We start from the raw sequence: 21,401 nt of genomic DNA, 5'->3' as shown, positions 1-21,401 counted from the left end.
TGGGTAGTGCAGGGAAGTCTGAGTGTATTTCTCATCAAATTCATTATTGTTTTCGTATTGGGATTTATTTGTATCTACACCCAGATTCTAATCATAGAATGGCTTAGCTTTGAAGGGACATTAAAGCCCACCCAGTTCCAACCCCTTGCCATGAGCAGGGCTTGCCTCACCAGATGAGTCTGCCTAGGGCCCCATCCAACCTGGCCCTGAGTGCTTCCAGGGATGGTGCACCCACAAGTGAATGCCAGGCAATGATCCAAAGATAATAACTAAGCAGCTTCCCACATCTGTTGGCTCACTCAACTATTGACCATCGTTGCTGCTGGCCCCAGTGCCAGTCCCTGCACCCGGGGGAGCCCTCAGCTGCAGCCCATCGTAGGCGGTGATCACAGCGACCACACAGTGAGCACAAAGCTGGGCAGTACATCAGCCAGGCCTGGCAACAGATTACAGCAGCTTCTAAGTGAAGATCACTCCTCATTTCCCAGGCACAGGAAGACCAGAGGTAAAACCCTGATTCTGTTAAAATCAAAATGAAACTTCCCAACCAAGTTCAATAGCACCGCTCTTGTTATCCTCCGCCATCTTCTCCATTTTGCACTTAACTGCATAACCAGCCCCGTGTTTCTGAGTGGTGCAGATGAGCCGAACTATAGTAGGAATTCCTACTGTCGCTTATTTAGGGCTTGAAGTGGTGTCAGGTATCTGCCGATATTTCATCCCTGTCCCACACCCCTAACACAGAAAGCAGCAGCAGCCATCAGATATGTGCAGTGAAGCAATCCAGACTAAGCACTTTCCAACAACACAAAATGAGGCAATTTACCAGGAAGAGAGGGAGTTGCATTAGCATGAAAAAAAAATAATAATAATTCTAAGTTATTCTCAAGATGCTGAAAGAGAAGGAAGACTCATCAATCCTGAGCACTGGAACCGTGAGGATCCATAAGGACTTTACATGACACCAGTTAACCTCAGCCAAGGAACCACTGCTGGAGCTGAGCTGCACAGGGAGCAGCATAGTACAGCTGCCTCTCTTTGCTCAGAGTGACCAGTCTCAGATTTAGGGAGAATCTGGCCTCACGTGTTTTCCATGGGAGTTGTGATAGACAAGTGGCTGTCATTGGGAACAACCAGGGAGTTCCTACAGAAAGTCTGCCTGTGAACATGAGGGAAGCTCAGGGCTGAGGATGCAGCTGTCCAGTCAACAACATGGGTACAACCGTGAACTTCTCAGGACCCAGTGGGTGGGTCTGTGACTTGAAAAGTCACAGAAATGTCTTTACTTGCTTGACCTGGTAGCTTTGGGTGATGGGAACTTTTGGGATGACATTTATACAAAGAATAAATTCCTTAAGACAATTCTTGTCTTCAGGCAGCCCGAAGAAAAACAGAAGAGTTTGCAACCATATTAATAGTGTCCGAAAATTAGAAGTGTCAAATAAACTTCAGAAGATTAAAAACAAAATAGTATTTCCTCTCTTACTCAGTAATTTTTGACTCTTATCTGAAACAGTATCTCCACTTCTGAACACGGGCACAGTCCATGACTCTATAGCTGCCCTTCTGGCCCAAGGGCTGCAGCGCCCTGGTCTGAGCCTGGCCCATTGGCAACGGGGAGCACGGCTCAGGAGGGTATACATGTTAGTTGGATGGATGTTTGAAGAGAAAATAGAACTTGATAGCTCTGTTCCCACAAGATGCCACCACAGAGACTATTTGCTGTAAAACGAAACCTGTGGGGTGATGTTTTACACCACAGCATTGCAGGAAAGGCAACAGGCAGCCCAGCAGTACTCCTATACCAACAGATCCCACATCTTCTGACAGCTTCACATTTCTCTATCTGGCATGCTCGAAATTGTGGTCTGTGTACAAAGCAGCCCTTTTATTTAGAGAACAATTAAGCTAATCCCAGCAAGATTTCATGTTTAACTAGGTTTGTAGCAAACACGTTTGTAGTCTGCATTCAATCAAGCTCTTTTGACTTTCACAAAATAGGGGAAAAACAGTGGGTTTGAAATGTAAAAATCTATGCTGCCGGGGATATGTGCAAGGCCTGAGTAAGTAGAACTGCTGCTCTATTTGCTGAAATTTCACTATTTCATCAAATAGATGTATTTCTTCTGTTAATCTCCCAATTAAGCAATAAGCAGTTTGCAGAAAACCTGCCTTTTCCAACACAGCGATTTGGTACACACTGCAGCGCTTGATAAATACACACATATGCATACGTATGCACACAAGCACAACACACAATAAAATAGAGTTGATGTTGGCATAGATAGGGGTAACGTTTGCTGCAGTCATTACAAGATGCAGGCTCATGGCCCTCAAGTCTCACCTCTTCAGAAATGCAGTGCAAGTCTGTGCGCTTATAGATCTGCTTTGAGTTTGGGTTGGATCCAGCTGTGGCCAATGATGATCTGAATTCAATGAAGTCACAAGAAGATAATAATTCAGCTTCGTTTCTGTTTTTTGACAAAACAATGGTTCAAATCAATCTTTGGTTTTGGTTCTACTTCCTGCTTAACAGCTGTGTAAAGAAAAACATCTGGAGTAATGCTCCAGTAGGGCCAATAAGTGAGGCTGCTCTTTCATACTATCCAGATAGCACCGATAATAACAAAACTTTCAGGCCAGTCTTAAATAACAAGAAAAACAAACAAAAAAGCACACACAAAAAAAAGAAATGTTGTGCTTTACTCCTCATAGCAGCCAGGGCTGCAAATGGGACTTCATCTGTACCATCAATGGAAATGAGCCTTGACCCAGTGCTGTGGCTCTGAACAGCTGCATGGCCCAGCACAGCCCGCACAAATGCAGCCCAGCCCACAGCCTTGCCATCCCAACCATGCCTGGGCTGCACCCAGCAGTGAAAACCTGCAGAAGCCCACAGCACTCTGACTCTCTGTGAGGTGCTGGATCCCACCTGCCTGTCCTGTTGCACCCACACAGCCTCTGGTGTCATCTTTGTGAAGGGCTGCATCCACTGCATCACTTTGAAGCCTCTTGCTGGCCCCCAAAGACTGGTTGTCTCTGTTTTAGTGAGCTTGCTGAACCAGAGCCTACCTTTTGTTCCCATGTTCATACAGTGCCTTACACAGGCCAGCCTTCGTTTGGGAACAAGCCTCTGGAAGCTGTAAGTTTAATGGGAAAGCATCACCCATACACAGTATGCAAAGCTCCCGGGAAGAGTGAAGGGCTCTGTGGAGTGGTCACTTGTGGCCTGTTTCATCCCACATTGCTCTTATGAATCCAGAGCTTTTGTATCTCCATGGGACAAAACACAGCTCACGTGCTCTCCGCCTGGGTCAATCTTTTCACCTCTTTGGTTCAGAAACAAAGTGCTGTCAGTGTCCATTGGGAGATAAGTAAAAAAATGTCGCTTGACAAAATGTCCAACTGTTGGAGCCTCACCGTTTCCAAGGATGCATCAATTATTGAGATTATTCAACTAAATCTGTACAAGGCCATGAGGAAAAACAGAATTGCCATTGCTACAGTTAAGCACAGTTTGGTGAGTTTCTGTTAAAGCTGCGCTATTTGTACTGTTTCTGTAAAAGTTAACAAAATGAGAAGAAAACAGCAACTGCCTCATCGACCAACAGTACTACTTCTGGGTACATTTCAGTTCCTCCAAACTAATTTTGGCTTTGCTTACCTGTAAAGATCTACTGGCACTTGTTTATATTTACCAAAGAGGGAAGAGAAACCACAGAGCATTAGCAGCCAGCTCGCTAAACTCCTCATCCAGCGACTGACAAAACAGAGATGGTTCCCAGCACGATGCCCTCGTCGGTAATGTTCCCAGACCCTCTCTCTACCATACCACTGATCTGCTGCCTTTACAACATGCACTGAAATCCCTCAAACTCTTCCCGAAGTCTGAATGTGATCCTATCAGACACTGGTGACCTCTTTGTTAAACCACAAATCTAAGCTTCACTGGAAAATTATGTCAGGCGTTCCGTTACTCTAACATGGGTCAACTCCTGAATATCAGTATGACTCCTAAAAGAATAAATAGTTATAAGAGAAACTGTAACTACATTTTATTTCTTATCAAGGAGTTTTCAAATATTTTTTTTGTGCTGCTGAAACCCTCCTGGGAGCTCTGGAGGTATTTATTCTCGTATTGAAATGTGTAGCTGGCAGCTTTGTGCCAACAAATCTACAAGTGTTTGTTTAAACGTATGTGTCCCACTAATACAGATGCCAAACAAAGTGCTGATAATCATGGTTCACCCTCTTTGTTAAAGTTTGGATGTCAGCTACACCATATGCTACAGTATTTTATCATCGAGATGCAAACTCATTCCATGCAGTCTTCCAAATATCCAACTTCTATTTCAGACAAAGACACCGAGAGGGAAAAAGCACCCAGATGCATAGAGCTCCAAATGCTCTCATTTGTACTGTCATTTAAAATAAGACAAAATTTAAGACCAGACTTTAACTGTTTCCAAATGTTTTTGTGTATGCTTCTGCTGAAACCTTTAGCCATTAACATGTGCCAGAACTCTCAAACAACCAACACACACTGTGCTCCTTTAACTTTGCTTTCAGACATTTTTTCTATTGAATGCTTGTTGTCACACATTGATCATGGTAATACATGATAAATACTTAATGACTTTGAGAGCATCTTGGGTAAGTTGCCAGTACAAGTTATTCTAAACATTAATACGCAGAAAACTCTCGCTCCTGTGGGGAACGACAGTAGAAACCACAGTAGCAAAAACGCACTCAGATTATAGTTTTAATTGTAAATCTCTGAAGAAACGATTCATCCTTCAAAACAATCCACAAAAAATCAATACTAGCCTTACTGAGGAAAGAATTCTGCATGCACAGGAGAAACCTGAACCTAAATATGTGGGAAATGCAGAATACTGCACTGAAACAAAACAGAAGGGGCTTGAAAGCGTTCTCTCTAATCCTAGCATGTGTTGGGCTTTTACTCCTGGAAAAGATGTAAGGCAGTGCAAAAAGCAACTTAGTTAAAGTATTAACTTCTGTAAGAGGTAGGAATGAGAACAGCCTTCCCCGTAACCTGTGAGCACACGCGGCAGACACTTTGGCTGTTGCTCCATGCGCTTTGCAAGCACAGCAGTGTCTGCCTGAACTCCTGCAAGGTGCCCACCTTGGAGAGCAAACAGGTTACTGGGGCGTGTACAGGAAACGGTCTGATGGTCTCCAAGGAGAATGCACCAATAGAAATGAAAAATTAAGCATTTCAGACATTGCTCTAGGTTGCTTTATATTCCCATTTAAAGATAACTGGGGTGTGACAGTCAATAATAAGAGACCTACAAAATAGCTTCTGAGGCAGTTTTTATTTTGTAGTCAACACATTTTTAAGTCCCCATGTTTTATGGTGTACATTACAACAGAGAAGAAAACACCTTCTGTGATATATCAATAATTTATTGTTTTGCATAATGGAAGTGAGACCAGAGTGCAGGTACAACATCAAGCAATGACCTGATGGTGAACTCAAGTACAGAGCTTGGTACAGTATGAAAAAATACTACCCTTTTTCTGACTATGGCAAACAGCTAAAACACAACAAAAACATCTGGGCTTGACCGTCAAAACACACATTTCCCTAAAAACCCACACAGCACAACTCGAATATGTGGAATATTGAAACCACCTTGAGTCATCTTTATTCCCAAGTGTTAGGAGTCAAAAGAAGCCCACAGCCCTCCCCACGGAACCTCAGAACAGTTCAGCACGTGCACTTGGAGCAGGTCCTGTGCTGTCAGAACTGGTGGGCTGAGACATCTTTCTGCCTTGAACTTACATCATCCCTGCCTGCCTTGCAGAGCCCAGAGCTTTCTTTTTTTTTTTTTTTTTTTTTTTTTACTTTTGGAAGCAACCACTGCAATAACATTGATTTTCAAGAGCAATCTAGTGATTTAGCTAACACCACCTCTCACTGTGTGCACGTTTTGCTCCACAGGATTTATGTTTTTGTGATTCCCTTCCTTTGCAGGTGTTACAACTCAGGACTCGGCTCCCGGCCCGCAGACAGGGCAGGCAGCCATCTGCCTCTCCGCCTCCGAAGCGCCTGCAGGGATGCAGCAGCCTCCCCATGAAGGCAGCACAGCACAGCGCTGCCCATGACTGCCCAGCACAGAGTGCTGCAGAACGTTCTCTGAAGCTGCATCGACCCAGGAATGGGAACTGCAATCTTTTTAAAAAGACAAGATAGACAGCATGCAGGATTGCTTCAGACAAGGACTTTGCAGAATATTCCAGCACCTCTTTCTTAAAGAGAAAAGCAGGTCCCTTTTGGGAGAGTTATTCTACACCAGTATTCTGATACACTGCAGGTCAGAAGCAGTGTTGAGAGGTCCTCCTTGAGGTGGGAAGTGGCCAGGTCCCGAGGGATGCAGAGTGCCCTCTCCGAGCTGTTGTTAAGAAGAGGTGGTGAGGGCACTCAGTTCTTTGCAGACAAAGGCAAAGGCAAGCAGGCACCCAATTCCAGATCCCCAGAAAAACAGTTTGATTTTCAGTAATTAAAAAAAATAGAAAACATTTTCTCAACCCACATAACCCACATGCAGTTACCTCAATAGAATCTCGACTTATGTTACAAAAAGGTTTAAGTCCCCCGAAAAAAGTTGAATCTTGACATAAGTTACACAACAGCGATTCAAACAGAGCGTTTACCGTACTGAGATTCTGTACATCTGTGAATCCTGCATAAACATTTCCAGACTCGGAGGGAGTTTGCTGCTGTTGCTTACATTTCATTTGTTTTACACAACTCTAAGCTACGTGCAATGACCCACAAATTAAATATGCATAATAAAATAAAACTGCAGAATCTGATGGCTTTATCAGCACGTGAACTGAAATAAAATATTTACATGGAATGTTGAGCTCAGTTTACAGAGACAGTGTTTTGAATTACAGTCTTTGTAATCTGTTTAATAAATGATCACATTGACAAGAAATTTAAAAACTTAACATCCCTTTTCAAGCCTTCCATAAATATATAAAGTTTCACTAAATTCTTTTTCCTTGAAACAAGACATCTACATTCTCTTTACAGATTAACGTGAAATAAGTTTCCTGTTTGAATGCCACAGATGTGATGACCTGAATTTACAAGCTCCTATGCACGTTCTTTACTTACAGACACATTCACAACACAACACACAGGTGTTACTTGGTCTTTACAGATGTACTCATTTCCTGCATATCAGTAGTAAAGAAAGAAAAATACCAAGTTATCTATATTAAAATACATCATCTATGATACATTTGCTTACACTGCCACATCAAGATGAGGTTTCCAACTATGTTGGACCACTGATGGAGATTTTTTTTTTTTTAATGAGGACTACAGCATTAATTTGTTCCTGGATGGAGACAAGATGTCTGTTACACTATCAAAACAAGTACCGCTACATACCAAACAATGGAAAGAACTGACTTATTGCAACTGCTTCCCAGATCTCCACGGTATCCTCACCAATTCTGAAGGGAAAACTGTTCTAAGGGATGCTAAAAAATCTTGATATCATTTTAAAGGAAAAAAAAATTACTCTTTACTTGGTTGCTATTCATACTGCTTCGTCACCCATTTTACAGATGATTAATCCTATAGACTTTGTAGTTATATACATAGTAACCCTATTTAAATAAATATTCCCATGAGTTCTCTTTGTTGTGCCACAAAGCATGCATGAAAATACCTTCAATCCCTGCATGCTCACAGGAGGGATCTTCACAACTGAGCCACTGAATACATCTTTCTTTTCATGACTAGGTAAGTGCAAGGGAATACTGCAGTTGCTCTGTACATGTAAGACAAGGCTCAAATCTAGGAAAGTAAAAACACTTATCTTGCTGTGCATAAGATGTCTTCTCCATAAAAACGTTGGTCACTTTTGCCTATTTCAGTTCTCTCGAGCACTTAAAGGATAATAACTTCCAAGTGCTGATGTGCTTTTTACGAGAGCAGTTATACTTAGAACCACCAAAGCGCTGATCTCCAGTATTAATTACTATCTTCTGCAGACTCTCCATTAAAAAAGCTTACCTTGGAAATGGACGTGAGAGACATTTAGCAGTTTTGTTACGTGAGCATTAGCTCGCTTTACTGAGCTCAGTAAGACTTCGGTTCCACATGACTGTCCCAGAACTGTGAACAGGAGGATGAAAACACAGGAAAACAAGACCAGTGCCAAGTACGTGAAGAGTGCACTTGCTGCTCAGGTAGAGTTAGAAAGCCCTCCTCCCAAGAAAATGGCCCTTAAGTATTGCCTAACCACGCACACATTTGGATCGGGACGCATTGGCTGCCTTGTGAATGGGAAACGCTATGAGTGCAACCAGCTGACGGGAACCCAGAAGGTCTCAGTCTCCAGTCTGTCAAAGGTTGCCTTAAGCTCACTGTAGGCTGTTGCGAGGTCATCGTTGACAATCACCTTATCGAAGAGGTGGCCGTACTGGCTCTCCATCACCTGGGCAGACTTAATCATCTCTTGAAAGTCTTCTTCCTAACGAGATCAATGAAGGTAATAGTCAGTCCACAGAAACATCAACTAATTCCACAGTGAATGTGAAACTACTTGCCTATGGAAATGGAAACTGGACTTTTGATTGAAAAAAAAAACACAAGAGAAATGACCCTTCCAGATAATGTCAGAGAACACTCCCACAAGCAGAGTTTGCTCAACGGACAATTCTTTCATCCTTCCCCTTGCAATAACACACTTGGTCACTGCATGGCAATTTCAAGCCATCTTCTGTTAGCAGCACCAGTAGAAAGCATTTCTAGCTGTTTACATTGATGATACCCTTAGGGTTTCATTACTTAATTCTCAGCTTGCTATTAACACATGATATATTATGAGGCAGCCTGTATTCTTTTAAAAGCCTGGCAGGAGCTGTCTTCCTGTGCCTTGGTTAGTCTTACTTGGGCCTGGTTGGGTGCATTTCTGTTCGTGTCTGGGGAGGGAACAAATCTTAGGAATTCAATTGATGACACAACTACGAGTAAAACGGTCCTTACTAAACAATGTCCTGAAGATTACTCTTAAGAATGAATTCCTCTTACATTTTATAGATGACAGAAAGTATTGTTACACAGTGTTATTGCCACAGTGGTTCAAAAGCATGTCCTACAAAGACACAGTCACAGAAATAAAGAGGCAATACGTATCTGTATCTGCTTTATCTCAACTATCCATCTCTGTGACACTGCTCATGACTCAAATTAAAAACAGAATAGAATAATTCCTAAATAACAACTTGTATATGAGTACGAAAAGTCACACACACAGTAAGTGTAGATAAAATGTGACCATGCTTGGCTTTCATTTAGCTTCAATTAAAATATTTTTAAATTGTACTTCCAGGAAGTAAATAAGTTACTGTTGGGTAATGACTGATCTTTTTTTCCTGGTTATTGAAGAAGCAGCACTTGTTCCTTTTGCTTCCTTAGGTATTTCACATTCTTTCTTAGAATATTCATTTCCCTGTAACATTTTTTAACTGTGTGTCTTATTCACAAATATGGACTTTTTTATTAAGGCAGCATTTACTGTCTCAACTGATGGTTGATGTTTGAGGATTAAGACTCAAAAATAGAACTGACAAAACAAGGAAATTCATATACTTAAATACAAACCTCTAAGCCCGCACGCAAATGTCTTTTTTTAAAGGAAATCCACAGCATTACAAGGGTTCTTCATTTACATAGACTCACACTGAGTACCATGGGCATGTGAATATCCATGAGCACAGCAAACAGTGAGAACACCACAGCAAGTTTAGGGTGACAGAAACTGAGAAATAACATGTACGTTGAGCCTAAGCCCTGACAAGAACTGTGGATGAGACCCCAAAATAACCTTTATTTCCAAGGTAAAAACAATACAAACTGTTAACAAGTTCTCATGCTTTACCATGTTTAAATATACTTACTGTAAAGGGTTTTGCAGTTCCCCTGTCATCTTTACTTGAAATAATCTTGGCATTTTTTCTGGTCTCTCTCAAGCGGTCGAGTGGTGGAGGCTTTATAAATATAACAAATGGCTTAAACTCGTATGTCCGTAAGTGTTTCACTGTCTGATAAGAGGAAAAATGTAATTAACTGACTTATTTCTCACAATGGAATTTACCAGAGTAAAAGAAACTATCTGCTAACCAGACTGAACTCATAAAGCACTTCTAGACGTCTGTCTTTCAGTTATTGCCATCCCGTTGTGTTGATCAGCATTGATTCATACAAGGAAAGTTTTCATGTGAAGGGTAAGAAAAACTTTGTTTCTGCAAATGTAAAGTAGTGCCTGAAGGCAGGAGGAGGATGGAAGGCAGGGCAGGGAGCAGTGTGAGCATGAGTCTGTGCCACAGTCACAGGAGGTCAGCTGCTGCTCTGCAGTGCTGTGTACTCACAAACAACTCCCTGCTGCTTACTGTTCCTGAGAGTGAAGTGATGCTACCTATGAAATTAGAGGTCCACAACTGTGACTGCAGTACAGCGTGGAGCAGGGATGGCCAGCCAGCGTCTGGTCATCATTGCATTGCCAGGGCCCAGGAGAAAACAACATGACAGAACATGACCCCAGAAGGGCTCACAAGACCAGGTCCTCTGGAGAATTCCGTGGTTCACTGAAAAACTGGTCTGCACTGGGCACATGGAGCTCTCACAAAGCCCCAGAAGCCCTGGACAACTCTCCTGGTGTGAGTTTAGCTTCCCCAGCTGCTCCTGTGCTGGCACAGCCCACTTGCTGCTTTCAGGCAAAGCCTCACATCCAAAAATGCACCGGGAAATGCTCACAAACTGCTGGGGTGCAGAAGCCACAGGCTGGCCACCCTTGGAGGAGAGATACTTTGGCTTCATTTAAACAAACTGGTCCAACTCCTGGAAGCACGGCAGTTATTAGGAGAATAAAAATTCCCAGAGCAGCTGTTCAGTTGGGTTGAAAGACGCAGTCAGGGAAATAACAAATGGCTTAGACAGGAATGTTCTTAACAGTTATCCAGCCAATAATACACCAACCATGTTCCTTAACTCCTGTCTGCCTTATGTGGAAACCCTTTGCATGAGCAGACCCACTAAATGCAGGACAGCGGCTGGGCTGCGTCGCAACTCAAAGCCATTCTGAAATTTAAGTTTCAGAAAGAACCTCCAACACAAAACAGCAAAAAGATGAATGAAAATTTGGAAGCATTTTATAATGTCTGTGGTATTATGCTGTGGGCTTTTAATATGATAATTCCTGAGCTGAATACTTGCAATATGTATTGGAGTTTACTTCTCCTTCCAGCAAGTCTTGACGTGATAAAGTGACCGATCAAGCCCAGTCGGCAGTAATTCGGGATGGAATAAAATATATTTTTTAGGGGCAGTTAAGTTTCTGGAATCCTGATACTCAACACGGAGAACTACAAGGTTCCTAAAGACACGCTTACTTACATGAGGCTGCACATCCAGCAGACAGACTTTGTTTTTAGCGAGGACTGACCGAACGGAATCTAAGCTTGTGCCATAGTAGTTGTTCTTATACTCGCCGTACTCGATAAACCTATAGCAGAGGGTGAAGACATTAGAAACATTTCCATTTTCTCCAGCAAAAACTTACTGGTTTGGTTTATAAGATCTAATTCAGGAGCAAATATATGTTACTTTACATGCGAGTTTTACCATGTTTTATAAAGGAAATGCTGTCAAGTACTTCAACATGTCAATTTTAAGAAATCTTCTATTTTACCACGTTCAAATCAGTAACACCTGCTTGTATTACAGTTAAAGAGAAAAAAGCACTATAGTCCAACAGCCCACTAATGTTTTCCATCACCTCTTTTTCTGAACTAATGCAATGCAATAAAACAGCGGATAAGCCAAACAATAGAAACTACTGAAATTTCATTGCACACTACAGAATATCCAAATTCCATCTCAGAAGAGGAGGAGGAGCTACGACAGTGCTAATGGAACCAAGGCGACTGCTTATGTGCTATAAAAGCATAAGTACAATTTGCCAAAAAAGCAAAGCACAGTTTGAAGTTTCCATAAAGCCCCCAGCTTTGTGTCTAATACACTTTTGCCCCCTGAAACACTGGGACAGAATTTCAAGCTGCATTATTTTACAGGCTGCCAGTGAGCACGATGCTACCATTGCCTTCATTTTTAGCTTAATTTCTGGAGTGTTTACAGACAGGGGCTTCTCTGTTGGTCTCTAAATTCAAAAGCACAGGAAGTGCCTGTCCTGAAAGGTGCAGAACTACACAAACATTGATTCAAGTGTGTTTGCAGCACTTCCAGGTCCCCTGCTCCCAGTGCTGCAAGGCTTCACTGCCATGAAAGAGAGCTCCCCCACCACAACACCTACAATTTCAGGGTCTTATTGATGTGCTGAAGTACTGAAACTCCTTGGAAGCACAGAAGCATTTATGCCTGCATATACTGGGGTGGTTTTTTGTTTGTTTGTTTGTTTGTTTCAGCTTCTTTGAACTGCTTTTGTATCACAATGTAAATCTAACAGCTTCAAATCACCACAGCTTACATCCACTTTGAATTACTATCTAAAATTACAACCAGCCCGATTTAATAACACAGCCATTGTCTTAACTGTGGTTCGAGTTAAAACCTCTTCAACATACTTGTTATTCTGTACGTCTGTCTCAAACAAGTGCTTGGAAATGAAAATGTATTCAACACCATCGCTTTCTTGGCTTCTTCTTGCTCGGGTGGTGTCTGCAGTTTCATTAAAAGAAAAAAGAGAATAAAAAAGAAAGGATGCACAAAACAATATAATGCAAACCAGCTCAGGAAGCACTCCGAAGCCCACAGGCCTTGTGCAACACTCAGCACAGCAGTTCCTCCCTCCTGACCGACACGAGGCAGCACTCAGCACGTGACAGGATTGAGTTTAAAAGCACGCACAGGGAAAAAAAAACCTACTGGGCAAGTCTCAGATTATCATTTTTATTAACTGGTGGAAAAATCCAATAAAATGAGGACAGCTGAATAATAAAATGAGCAGCAGTTCATAACAATTACCCCAACCTTGCCACTCGTTAAACTTATTAGCATACAAGACCATAAAGGGAAACAAAGTTCACCAACCTGATTTATAAAATGTTACATTCATTAGCAACGCTTGCAGCTCAGTATATGGAGCATGACAGTAAAGAAACAGGGTGTGAATTTTATGATTTACTGCTTTTCGTTTTCTGGTGATTCCTTTTTCTTTCAGTGCTCTCGCATTATTATTTGCACTCTTTACTTGCCTTCAAGCCTAGGCATAAAGGCTTTGCTTGAAAATGTGTGGGGTTGCCACATGTGGATGAAAAACACGTTTAAAACTCATATTTGATACCAGATGCAGATTACAGCACCACATATTCTTTGTTATTTATGAACACACACAACCTGCCTGCAGAAGCGCAGCCTGGAATGCCATTTGATGTTTCGCTCCTCTTAGGTTGACACAAAGAGAAACATTTCCAAGAACGCCATTTCTCCACATAAGTCCCGACATACTGAATTTCAGGGGGAAGGATTTCTTTACTTGTTTGTTTTAAATCATAACCACAAATTTGGAAGAGAAAAGAGAAAAGGCAGCTTGATGAATACTGGCAATTTTTAGAGAAATACTTCTGGGCGAATGACTGCAGACGCAGCGTGTTCAATATTTGGGAACATCTGGCTTTTTTGTGGCAGTTTTCAATACCCAGCTGAGGCAAATATTTGCAAATGAAATGACTTGCTGAAAACAAATGTATTCATTTTTCCACCTAGAAAATTCATTCATATGTACTTTTATATTATACCTGCACTTGTAAAAAAAAAAAGCATGACAGTATTTCCTGGATTTGGTGCTGGACCCATAGTTTGAAGGATCCCTACAGGAGGCACAATTACAAGTACAAACAGAACAAGGAATGGAAGAGCAGGTAACACTGTGAAGCCCTCCACACAAAAGAAAACCCAATGAAGTACTGCAGAATTCAGTACAGAACAACTTATTTGTCATCGTTCAAATTACACTACACGGTCAGACGGGGGGAAAAAAAGGGAGAAAAAAATCCTCAAACCAACTTTTATAAAGCTAATCAAAGGGATTAAAATCATTTATTCATGGAGGTACAAAACTGTTTATCATCCATCTTTATTTTTCAGCCTTAATGCAAAAGGGCATTTTGCTGAAAGCAAGCATTGCTAACCAAGTACTTTTTCACTGCTTTGCAGCTAAATCCAGTGTGTTCTTTAGCTGAGTTTCATTTACCAAACACCGCTGACATCAATCACACTAAATTTGTAGTAAAAATCTACTGCAGCGCCTCTGAGCCAAAGCGTCCTATCAATTTAATCAATGCTACTTAAAATACTACTGCAGCAGCACTTTCAGAAATTAGAAAAGTAATCTGGATGCCAAGCATGCATTTAGAGACTCGAATTTAAAAGTGCCTTAAGTTAATGCAATAATAAAGGGAACCAAGTGTAGCATCAAGAGAACAGAAGTGTGTTTCTACTTACGTGGCACTGTTACGCCGTAATGCTGGGTGTCACTGATCAGCAATTTTCGTTTGAGCTCATTCAGTCCAACCCCCACTGGTCCTAAAAAAAAAGAAACGGTGCTGTTTCCCAGCAGCCAGGTCTCTCATCTTCAGACACAAGCACTCTCTGAGGTAAGTCCAAAGGGCACAACAGCTATAACACACGCTGTCTACTAACCATTTAGAAATGTCTATGGATATAGCTTCTCCTAGGATACACAGTGCTGACAAACGTGAGGGGGCAGCTGGTGGTTTTTCTGGCCTGACTCTACCACTGAGGAAAAAAAAGCAAGGAAAAAGTAGAATCATAGAATCATTTGAGTTGGAAGGGACCCTTAAAGGTCATATAACCCAAAGCGAAGCAATTTCTACACTACCCTCAACACATCATATTCCCACCCTTGGCCCTACCACAGGCTTGGCACCTTAATCAAAATTGGCGTGGCTATTCATTTTGCCAGAACATCTCAAACTCCTGGACCAGAGCCTCCCAGCCAGCAGGTGGAGGCCATTCTCCTCCTTTCTGAGAGTCCAGGCTGGAAATGAGAGGGGAAAGGAAGGAAGGGCAGCTCCTCTCCATACACTTGGCGCTCCCCAGGTCACAACGCATTTGGGGTGCTTCTGATTCCTTCTTTGTTGTTGGTTTTCTTTTAAACTCTGCTCATACACTGTCTGCTGTCTGAACCAGTCCAAAATAAATGCTTCCTCCTTCATGCAGCTGCCAAAGGGAGACCACTCTTGGAAAGAGGTTGGCAGGAAGAAACAAAGACTGCATGGTTGTTTTCTGACCCATCCCCTCCACCTCCACTGTGTACTCCACTTGAGTACTGCTGTGCTAGAAATTACTGAGAAGGCATTGCTTTTGACTTATCAAGAGCCCCCAGCTCTTAGCCATTTGATAATGGTTCTTAATGTTTCTGTAAGGGTACACTGTCCTAAGAAATCCCAAAGGCTTAATGGGGAATCGCTTCCTACCCACTGGAACCCTATTTGGTGCTGCGGGAGGATTCGTGGTATAAGTGCATGAAGAAGCCCAGCTGTAGGTTGATGGGTTTCTGATGGAGCACTGGCTTTGTTTCCACCAAGTCAGGTCAAGAACAAAATGCAAAAGAGAATCTTTGAATCATATCCCAAATGAAATGAGAATAATGCAATTACGGAAAATTCTTGCTATTGTATGAAGAGTGATACAACCATGCAGTCACAGTTCTTTCTAATGAAGACATTTTAGAGATTAGAAATACAAAATGTAATAAGCATGTTAATGGAATAGTGATATACTTGTTGGTTACTAATGAGATTCTGGTATCAAAAAGCAACGAGTGACGCTTCACGCCTTCAGGTACCTACTTGCATCCACCCTGTGTGAAGTTAGAAACACGTGATGATGAAAAGCGCCTCCTACCACCCCCAGACTGTGGCTCCTCTGTAAAGTCTCAGAGCTTCTGCATTTAGAATTTTATGTGTTTACATAAGTTAAACACACAACTACATTTCAAGTTCCATCTCTGACCTGCCAGTAAATTAATCTATCAGTAAGTATAAATGTTTATTTAATATGGTGTACAGCAGCCTCTACTGGTGCATGTCTGTAGAGAAGAGCAATGTGTCATGCAGATAATGACATTACTTATGTGCTTTCTATTTTTTTCCTCTTTTAATGGCACAACTACTTAAACAAATACCTTATTTCAGAAAAGTAGTTAATATTCTCAATATATTCTACTAACATTGAGCGAAACAAGTGGAATTCAAGTAAAAAGAATCATTAAATTCCTTTCAAGAAAAAATTTTGTCCCCATCATACCTACACAAATATTATTTCCTTCGACTATACACTGTCAAATCAACAAGATTTCAGTTCTATTTATATATAAATAATCCAGGCTTCACTTACTGTGATGGATGCTTTGGAAACTTAGATCAGATCTGTTTTAAGATCTAACCCTCATTACTATGCTGTCTCCCCTTCCAGGTTACCATTTTAAACTCGTCTTTAAATTTAACTACTGGAAGGTGTAGATTCCTCTTTTTCAGCACTGTTTTTACAGAACTCTCTTAACTGCAGCATATGGACACTGAGGACTGATTCATGCTCTGTAATGCCATCCATTGTGCTTCTTTTTGCACTACATCTCCTGAGTGTAGAGAATACTTCTATTCTGATTCTTATTTTCATGTTGATGCTGCAAAGATGCTAGTTTTTAATAATCAGAACCTGAATCTGATTTGACCTATAGAAGAGAATAAAGCACTGGGATTGAGAAGGACAATCCAGATTCTCATTGCAGAATGCCAAGCAAGTGGGATACATAACTGTAGCATTATTTTAGTTTACCATCACTCACCCCTGGCAGCAATATTAAGTGTTACTGTGACAGATTTAGTAATACTTTGCTTATTTTTTTGAAGCAACATTTACTTTACTTGCTGTTCCATATTCAGTGATGTCAACCAAGTAACCATAGTACCCTGCACAAACAAACTGCAACACCTAACTCATCTTATTGACAGCCACTTGCAGAATTAGACAACCAACAACCATGGAGCTTTGTACTATTCAGACATGCCTCAAGGAATCAGGAAAAACTGATAGAATAAGTTCAGGTCTCTGGAAGATTAATCCCATCGGTTATTCTTCAGCAGCAGGCACAGAGGGATCTCCTAGAAAATACCTCCTAGTCTACTTGAAAGTGGTCTTTCAGAAAAGGTTTTGGGAGGTAGTTGCCACCCCCTCTGCTGAGACCATAAAGACCCTGTAGAACATGTGCACTGACAGAGGTTCTGCAGCTCAACTATTCCTTCCCTAGTAAAATGGATCAGTGTAATGCAATGACTGCATACGTATGTCCAACTATAACGCAATGACACACAAAGCAGGAAAACAGAACATCATTTTTCTGTTTTTCAGTAAACTGTATCTAGCAGTATAAATGTACTTCTAGATTGGCTGCTCGCTGAAGCAAGACTGGGAGTTTATCCTGCTTTTCTGATTGGCAAGGCTAGCTAGTGCAGATTTCTGAACCACGCTGATCTACCAATGCGTTCAGCCAGAAAGGTTTAATGAAGATATCAATTCTAAGTCTTCTTTGTTTCCAAATGGTTTACGTGGTATAGCATGGTAATATAGCAGGCTGCTTTCCTACAGCATTGCTACAGAGCTATTACATTTGTGTAAGTTACTACTGAACATTTGTTAAAGGTAAGTCAAGAGATGTAGGAAGATAGGAGCCACCTCTGTTTCCAGGGGTTACAAACCTCTGGCTCTTGCTTCCAGCCCTGCCCAGGGCAGATGTGTCACCACAGATGACCAAAGGCATTGGGTGCCTCTGGTAACAATGCTGTATGCACACAACTCTGTGCAGTCTAGCACACATCTTCACGGTTTGCTATTTCTGACCTTGCTTTATTCTAGCATTGTCTCCAGAAATTTCTGTCTTAGCTGATTCTGCACCATGTACAGTGGAAGTACATGGCACATCCATTCTAACTCTGCTGGTTTGGCTTTCATCATTACTGAAGCAGAAGCCTTTGCGAGCAGGAATTTTTCCTTGTTAATGTAAATGAAAATCCTATTGTCTAAATACTATGTTTCATATCAACATATTTTGCCTCCGCTTGATAAAGCTGCAAAGTATCATGGTTAGGATGCAGACAGTATTCTTGAAGACCTGAAGGATTTTCTGTAGCCTAGGAATGGTACATTGTCACACGATACCGGATCATTTCACTTTTAGCAGACTCATCACATTCATAATACCTGAGAGACAGCACAGCAGAAGTATCTGTAACGTTATCACTCCAGATTATCCATTATTTTAGCCCCAAGGATATACAGGGCTTTTTTCATAAGCGTACATTTGCAGAGAGGGTGAAAGCCTGACAAACTAATACATCTAGCTGTGGCTGAGGCTAATACTCCATCACATTAAAGGGCACTCAAAATTACTATGTGTGCAATTTGCATTCTGTAAATTAGAGCGGATCAATTTAAAATGAGGCCAAAAGAAATTTCTCCTTTGCAGTTGTCAAAGTCTCTCTCTGACAAAAAGGACAAAACAAAACCCCCAAAGCCTTCCAACAGTAAATTATGCATTAGGCGTCAGCATAACACAGCAGATATTCAGTGTCCCCACCAGTTACAGCTATACATTCATTATCTGTCCCTTTGTTTCCTGATAACAGTATCCACCTTTTATTTGACACATTACACCCCCTGCTGCTCCCAGCATCCACACCTCCGGTACCTGTGTTGCTCAGCTCTGCTACTTTTGCCCAAGACATTTTTATGGTATTGGCCAGACTTAAACTGCTCTTCATATCCAGAGAAAAACACCAGAATTACTGAAGTCTGCAATAAATTTCTGAACTGCTTTTGTTCCCATCAAAGCGCTCTTTCTTTATTTGATTTATTACCACAAGAATCAGTTGAAATCTCCAGGTATTCTTTAGATCAGACATATGCAATTTGTTATTAAAAGTCTACTTATCACACTTTTGCACCGCATATTGTTGATGTAAGTGTAAAATCGACTCAACCACGTTATTACAGGTTGTATATAGCCCACAACCTCGCAGTGATCACACTAGTAGGTGGCTGAATTTTAGTTCTGGGAAGTGACAAAGCTGCTTATTAAAAACTAAACTTCATGTTCCCTTGGATATGACTGATAGAAAAACACCGCTACAGAGCTCCTCAACAGCACAAAACAGACCCTGCTTGAAGGACGTATTTCTCAGCTCTGCTGCTTTCAGAAAGGAGGAAACTTTCCAGCCTATGCACTACTGCAAAAGAAACAATAACTAATGAGACATTGGTTGGTGGTAATGGTTACCGTCTCTGGGGCTCCACTGGCTACTTTTGAAGCAGTTAAGATAACAGACTTCCTGTTTGTTTTTTAGGAGACTGAAGCAATACATTTTGATTAGATGATAAATACCACAGGGAACCTACGGCAGTGACAGATTATGGAGGAACAGAAAGCTGAGGATGACATCTTAAGTCTTCTGCAGCTATATTTACATCTGCTCTTGGCACACAGAAGCCCACCCCTCATCCACCTTCCTCTCAACCTGCTTATTTTCTCGTTCTAACACAGTAGGTTCTGTTGCTCTTCATTTATATATTCTGCCTTGACTGACCACAAGTATTTATTCCATTTTTTTCTGTTTTTTTCTACTCCACTATAATGATTGGTCTTTAAGAGCAGAGCACTACCTTAATTCTTATGAGTTTCAATACAGATTAACAACCAGGTTCAGATTAGTCACCAGGGTAGCTATATATAATCATTGTCCCTTTATTTTAACAAGGCTGTAGACATTGTCTCCTAAAGCATCCTTACATACTAATTGGGATAATGTATCTTAATCGGTGGTTACAAGGCAGGTGAAAACTGAATGGACAATCATGATTGAAGGGTAAGGGTAACTTTACTGGCCTGTACTATACTGGGTAACTCACTGCAAACAGAGCTCCTTGGGGGTCTACTGCAGTATGTACCATTTCATACCTCCATTAAAAAAATGGAGGGTGACACAGAATAGCCCCTGCTGAGTTTGCAGATGCCAAACTGGTTGATTTAGATGCCTTGTCTGAGGATAGGGCTGCAACACAGAGAGACCTCAGCAAGTTACATGAATGGGCTGGCAGATCTTTGGAAAATCTGGTGAGGACAAATGCAAAGTTCTGCACATACAACAGACTGCAGCACAAGATGAGGACTGACCGGCTGTGGAGCACATCAGATGAAAAGGATCTGAAGGCCCAGGCAGCAACTGAGCTAAGCATGTGACCACATGGACACTGGCAGTGAGGAGGGCTATCCTGGGATAAATCAGAAAGGGGACAGCCACTGAATGGAGGGAAGTGATTCTGCCCATTAGTTAGACACTGTAAGAAATGGTCAGCCCATATTGGGGCCTTTATTAACTAGATAAACTGGAGTAAGGTCAGGGAAGAGTTTCTAAGATGGCTGGAAGATGAATAACCTACACGTCAAACAGGCTGAGGGAACTGCGCTTGGAGAAGAAACTGCTTCGGGGGGACCCACCAGCAACCTTCTAACAACTACTGAGATGATGTACCCTGCCATTTCACTGAGGTGAATGCTGGGAACAAAGAGAAGATGCAGTAGGAAGACAAGCTCGCAAAGGTGCCGTCATCAGAAACCTGCTCTGAACTCAGAATTGCTCCTGCTTTGATTAGACAGCTGGGCAAGCTGACCTTCTAAGATCTACTCCAACCTGAATGATCCTATGGTAAACATTGCGCTTATCAGCAGCCCTTTGTTTTACCAGGTTAAAAATAAGGAAAACAACTTACCAACCAAAACTACAAGCCTGTATTTGTCATTAGGTTGTCGTCTATATTTTGCAACTTCTTCATATGTTGGGATATCTGCTGTATCGTACTGATCGCTCTTCTTGCACTCATACATAGATTTGTTTGTTTTTTTATCTTTTCTGCTAAGGCGAAAGCTTCTTCTAAAACCAGCTGCAATAAGAACAGGATTTTTTTCAAAATAAGAATGCAAGTCTATCCAAAGCTGAAAACAGACTCTTCCAAACACTCAAGGGTCGGTGCATGAAATAAAAGAACGTATTGTGTGTTAAACAAGCCATGGCACTAGAATGATTTTTTGCCGCAGTTTTAAACAATATCAGATGGCTACTTAAAGTGAAGAATTAGGATTACCAATTAAACCATGACATTTGCAACAAGTTGTAAAAATAATTACAGTAAATTGTTAACATATTTAGATCATTTGAGTTTCTTACACATTAGTATGCATACACAAGGAAAACATTCATGCAGTACGGACTTTCATACCACACAATGCATTTCTATTAAGTCATCATGGCATACAGAG

The 21,401-nt window shown here is 41.4% G+C and overlaps 1 protein-coding gene across 1 annotated transcript in view; it reads right to left on the bottom strand.

Moving 5' to 3' along the window:
- Positions 1 to 5,323: 5,323 nt before the first annotated feature.
- MPP7 (membrane palmitoylated protein 7) overlaps positions 5,324 to 21,401 on the bottom strand; it is a 92,766-nt gene continuing 76,688 nt past the window's right edge. The window contains exons 11-16 of the mRNA XM_032443057.1: positions 20,855 to 21,025; positions 14,510 to 14,590; positions 12,631 to 12,724; positions 11,444 to 11,552; positions 9,949 to 10,092; positions 5,324 to 8,519 (exon numbers count right to left, since the gene is read on the bottom strand). Of these exons, the coding sequence (XP_032298948.1) occupies positions 8,340 to 8,519; positions 9,949 to 10,092; positions 11,444 to 11,552; positions 12,631 to 12,724; positions 14,510 to 14,590; positions 20,855 to 21,025 (779 nt within the window). The 3' untranslated portion in view covers positions 5,324 to 8,339. The remainder of the gene's footprint in view (positions 8,520 to 9,948; positions 10,093 to 11,443; positions 11,553 to 12,630; positions 12,725 to 14,509; positions 14,591 to 20,854; positions 21,026 to 21,401) is intronic.

The sequence above is a fragment of the Coturnix japonica genome, chromosome 2, assembly GCF_001577835.2.
Source record: "Coturnix japonica isolate 7356 chromosome 2, Coturnix japonica 2.1, whole genome shotgun sequence".
Taxonomy (NCBI): Eukaryota; Metazoa; Chordata; class Aves; order Galliformes; family Phasianidae; genus Coturnix; species Coturnix japonica.
This window is presented reverse-complemented; position numbering and strand designations above follow the sequence as displayed.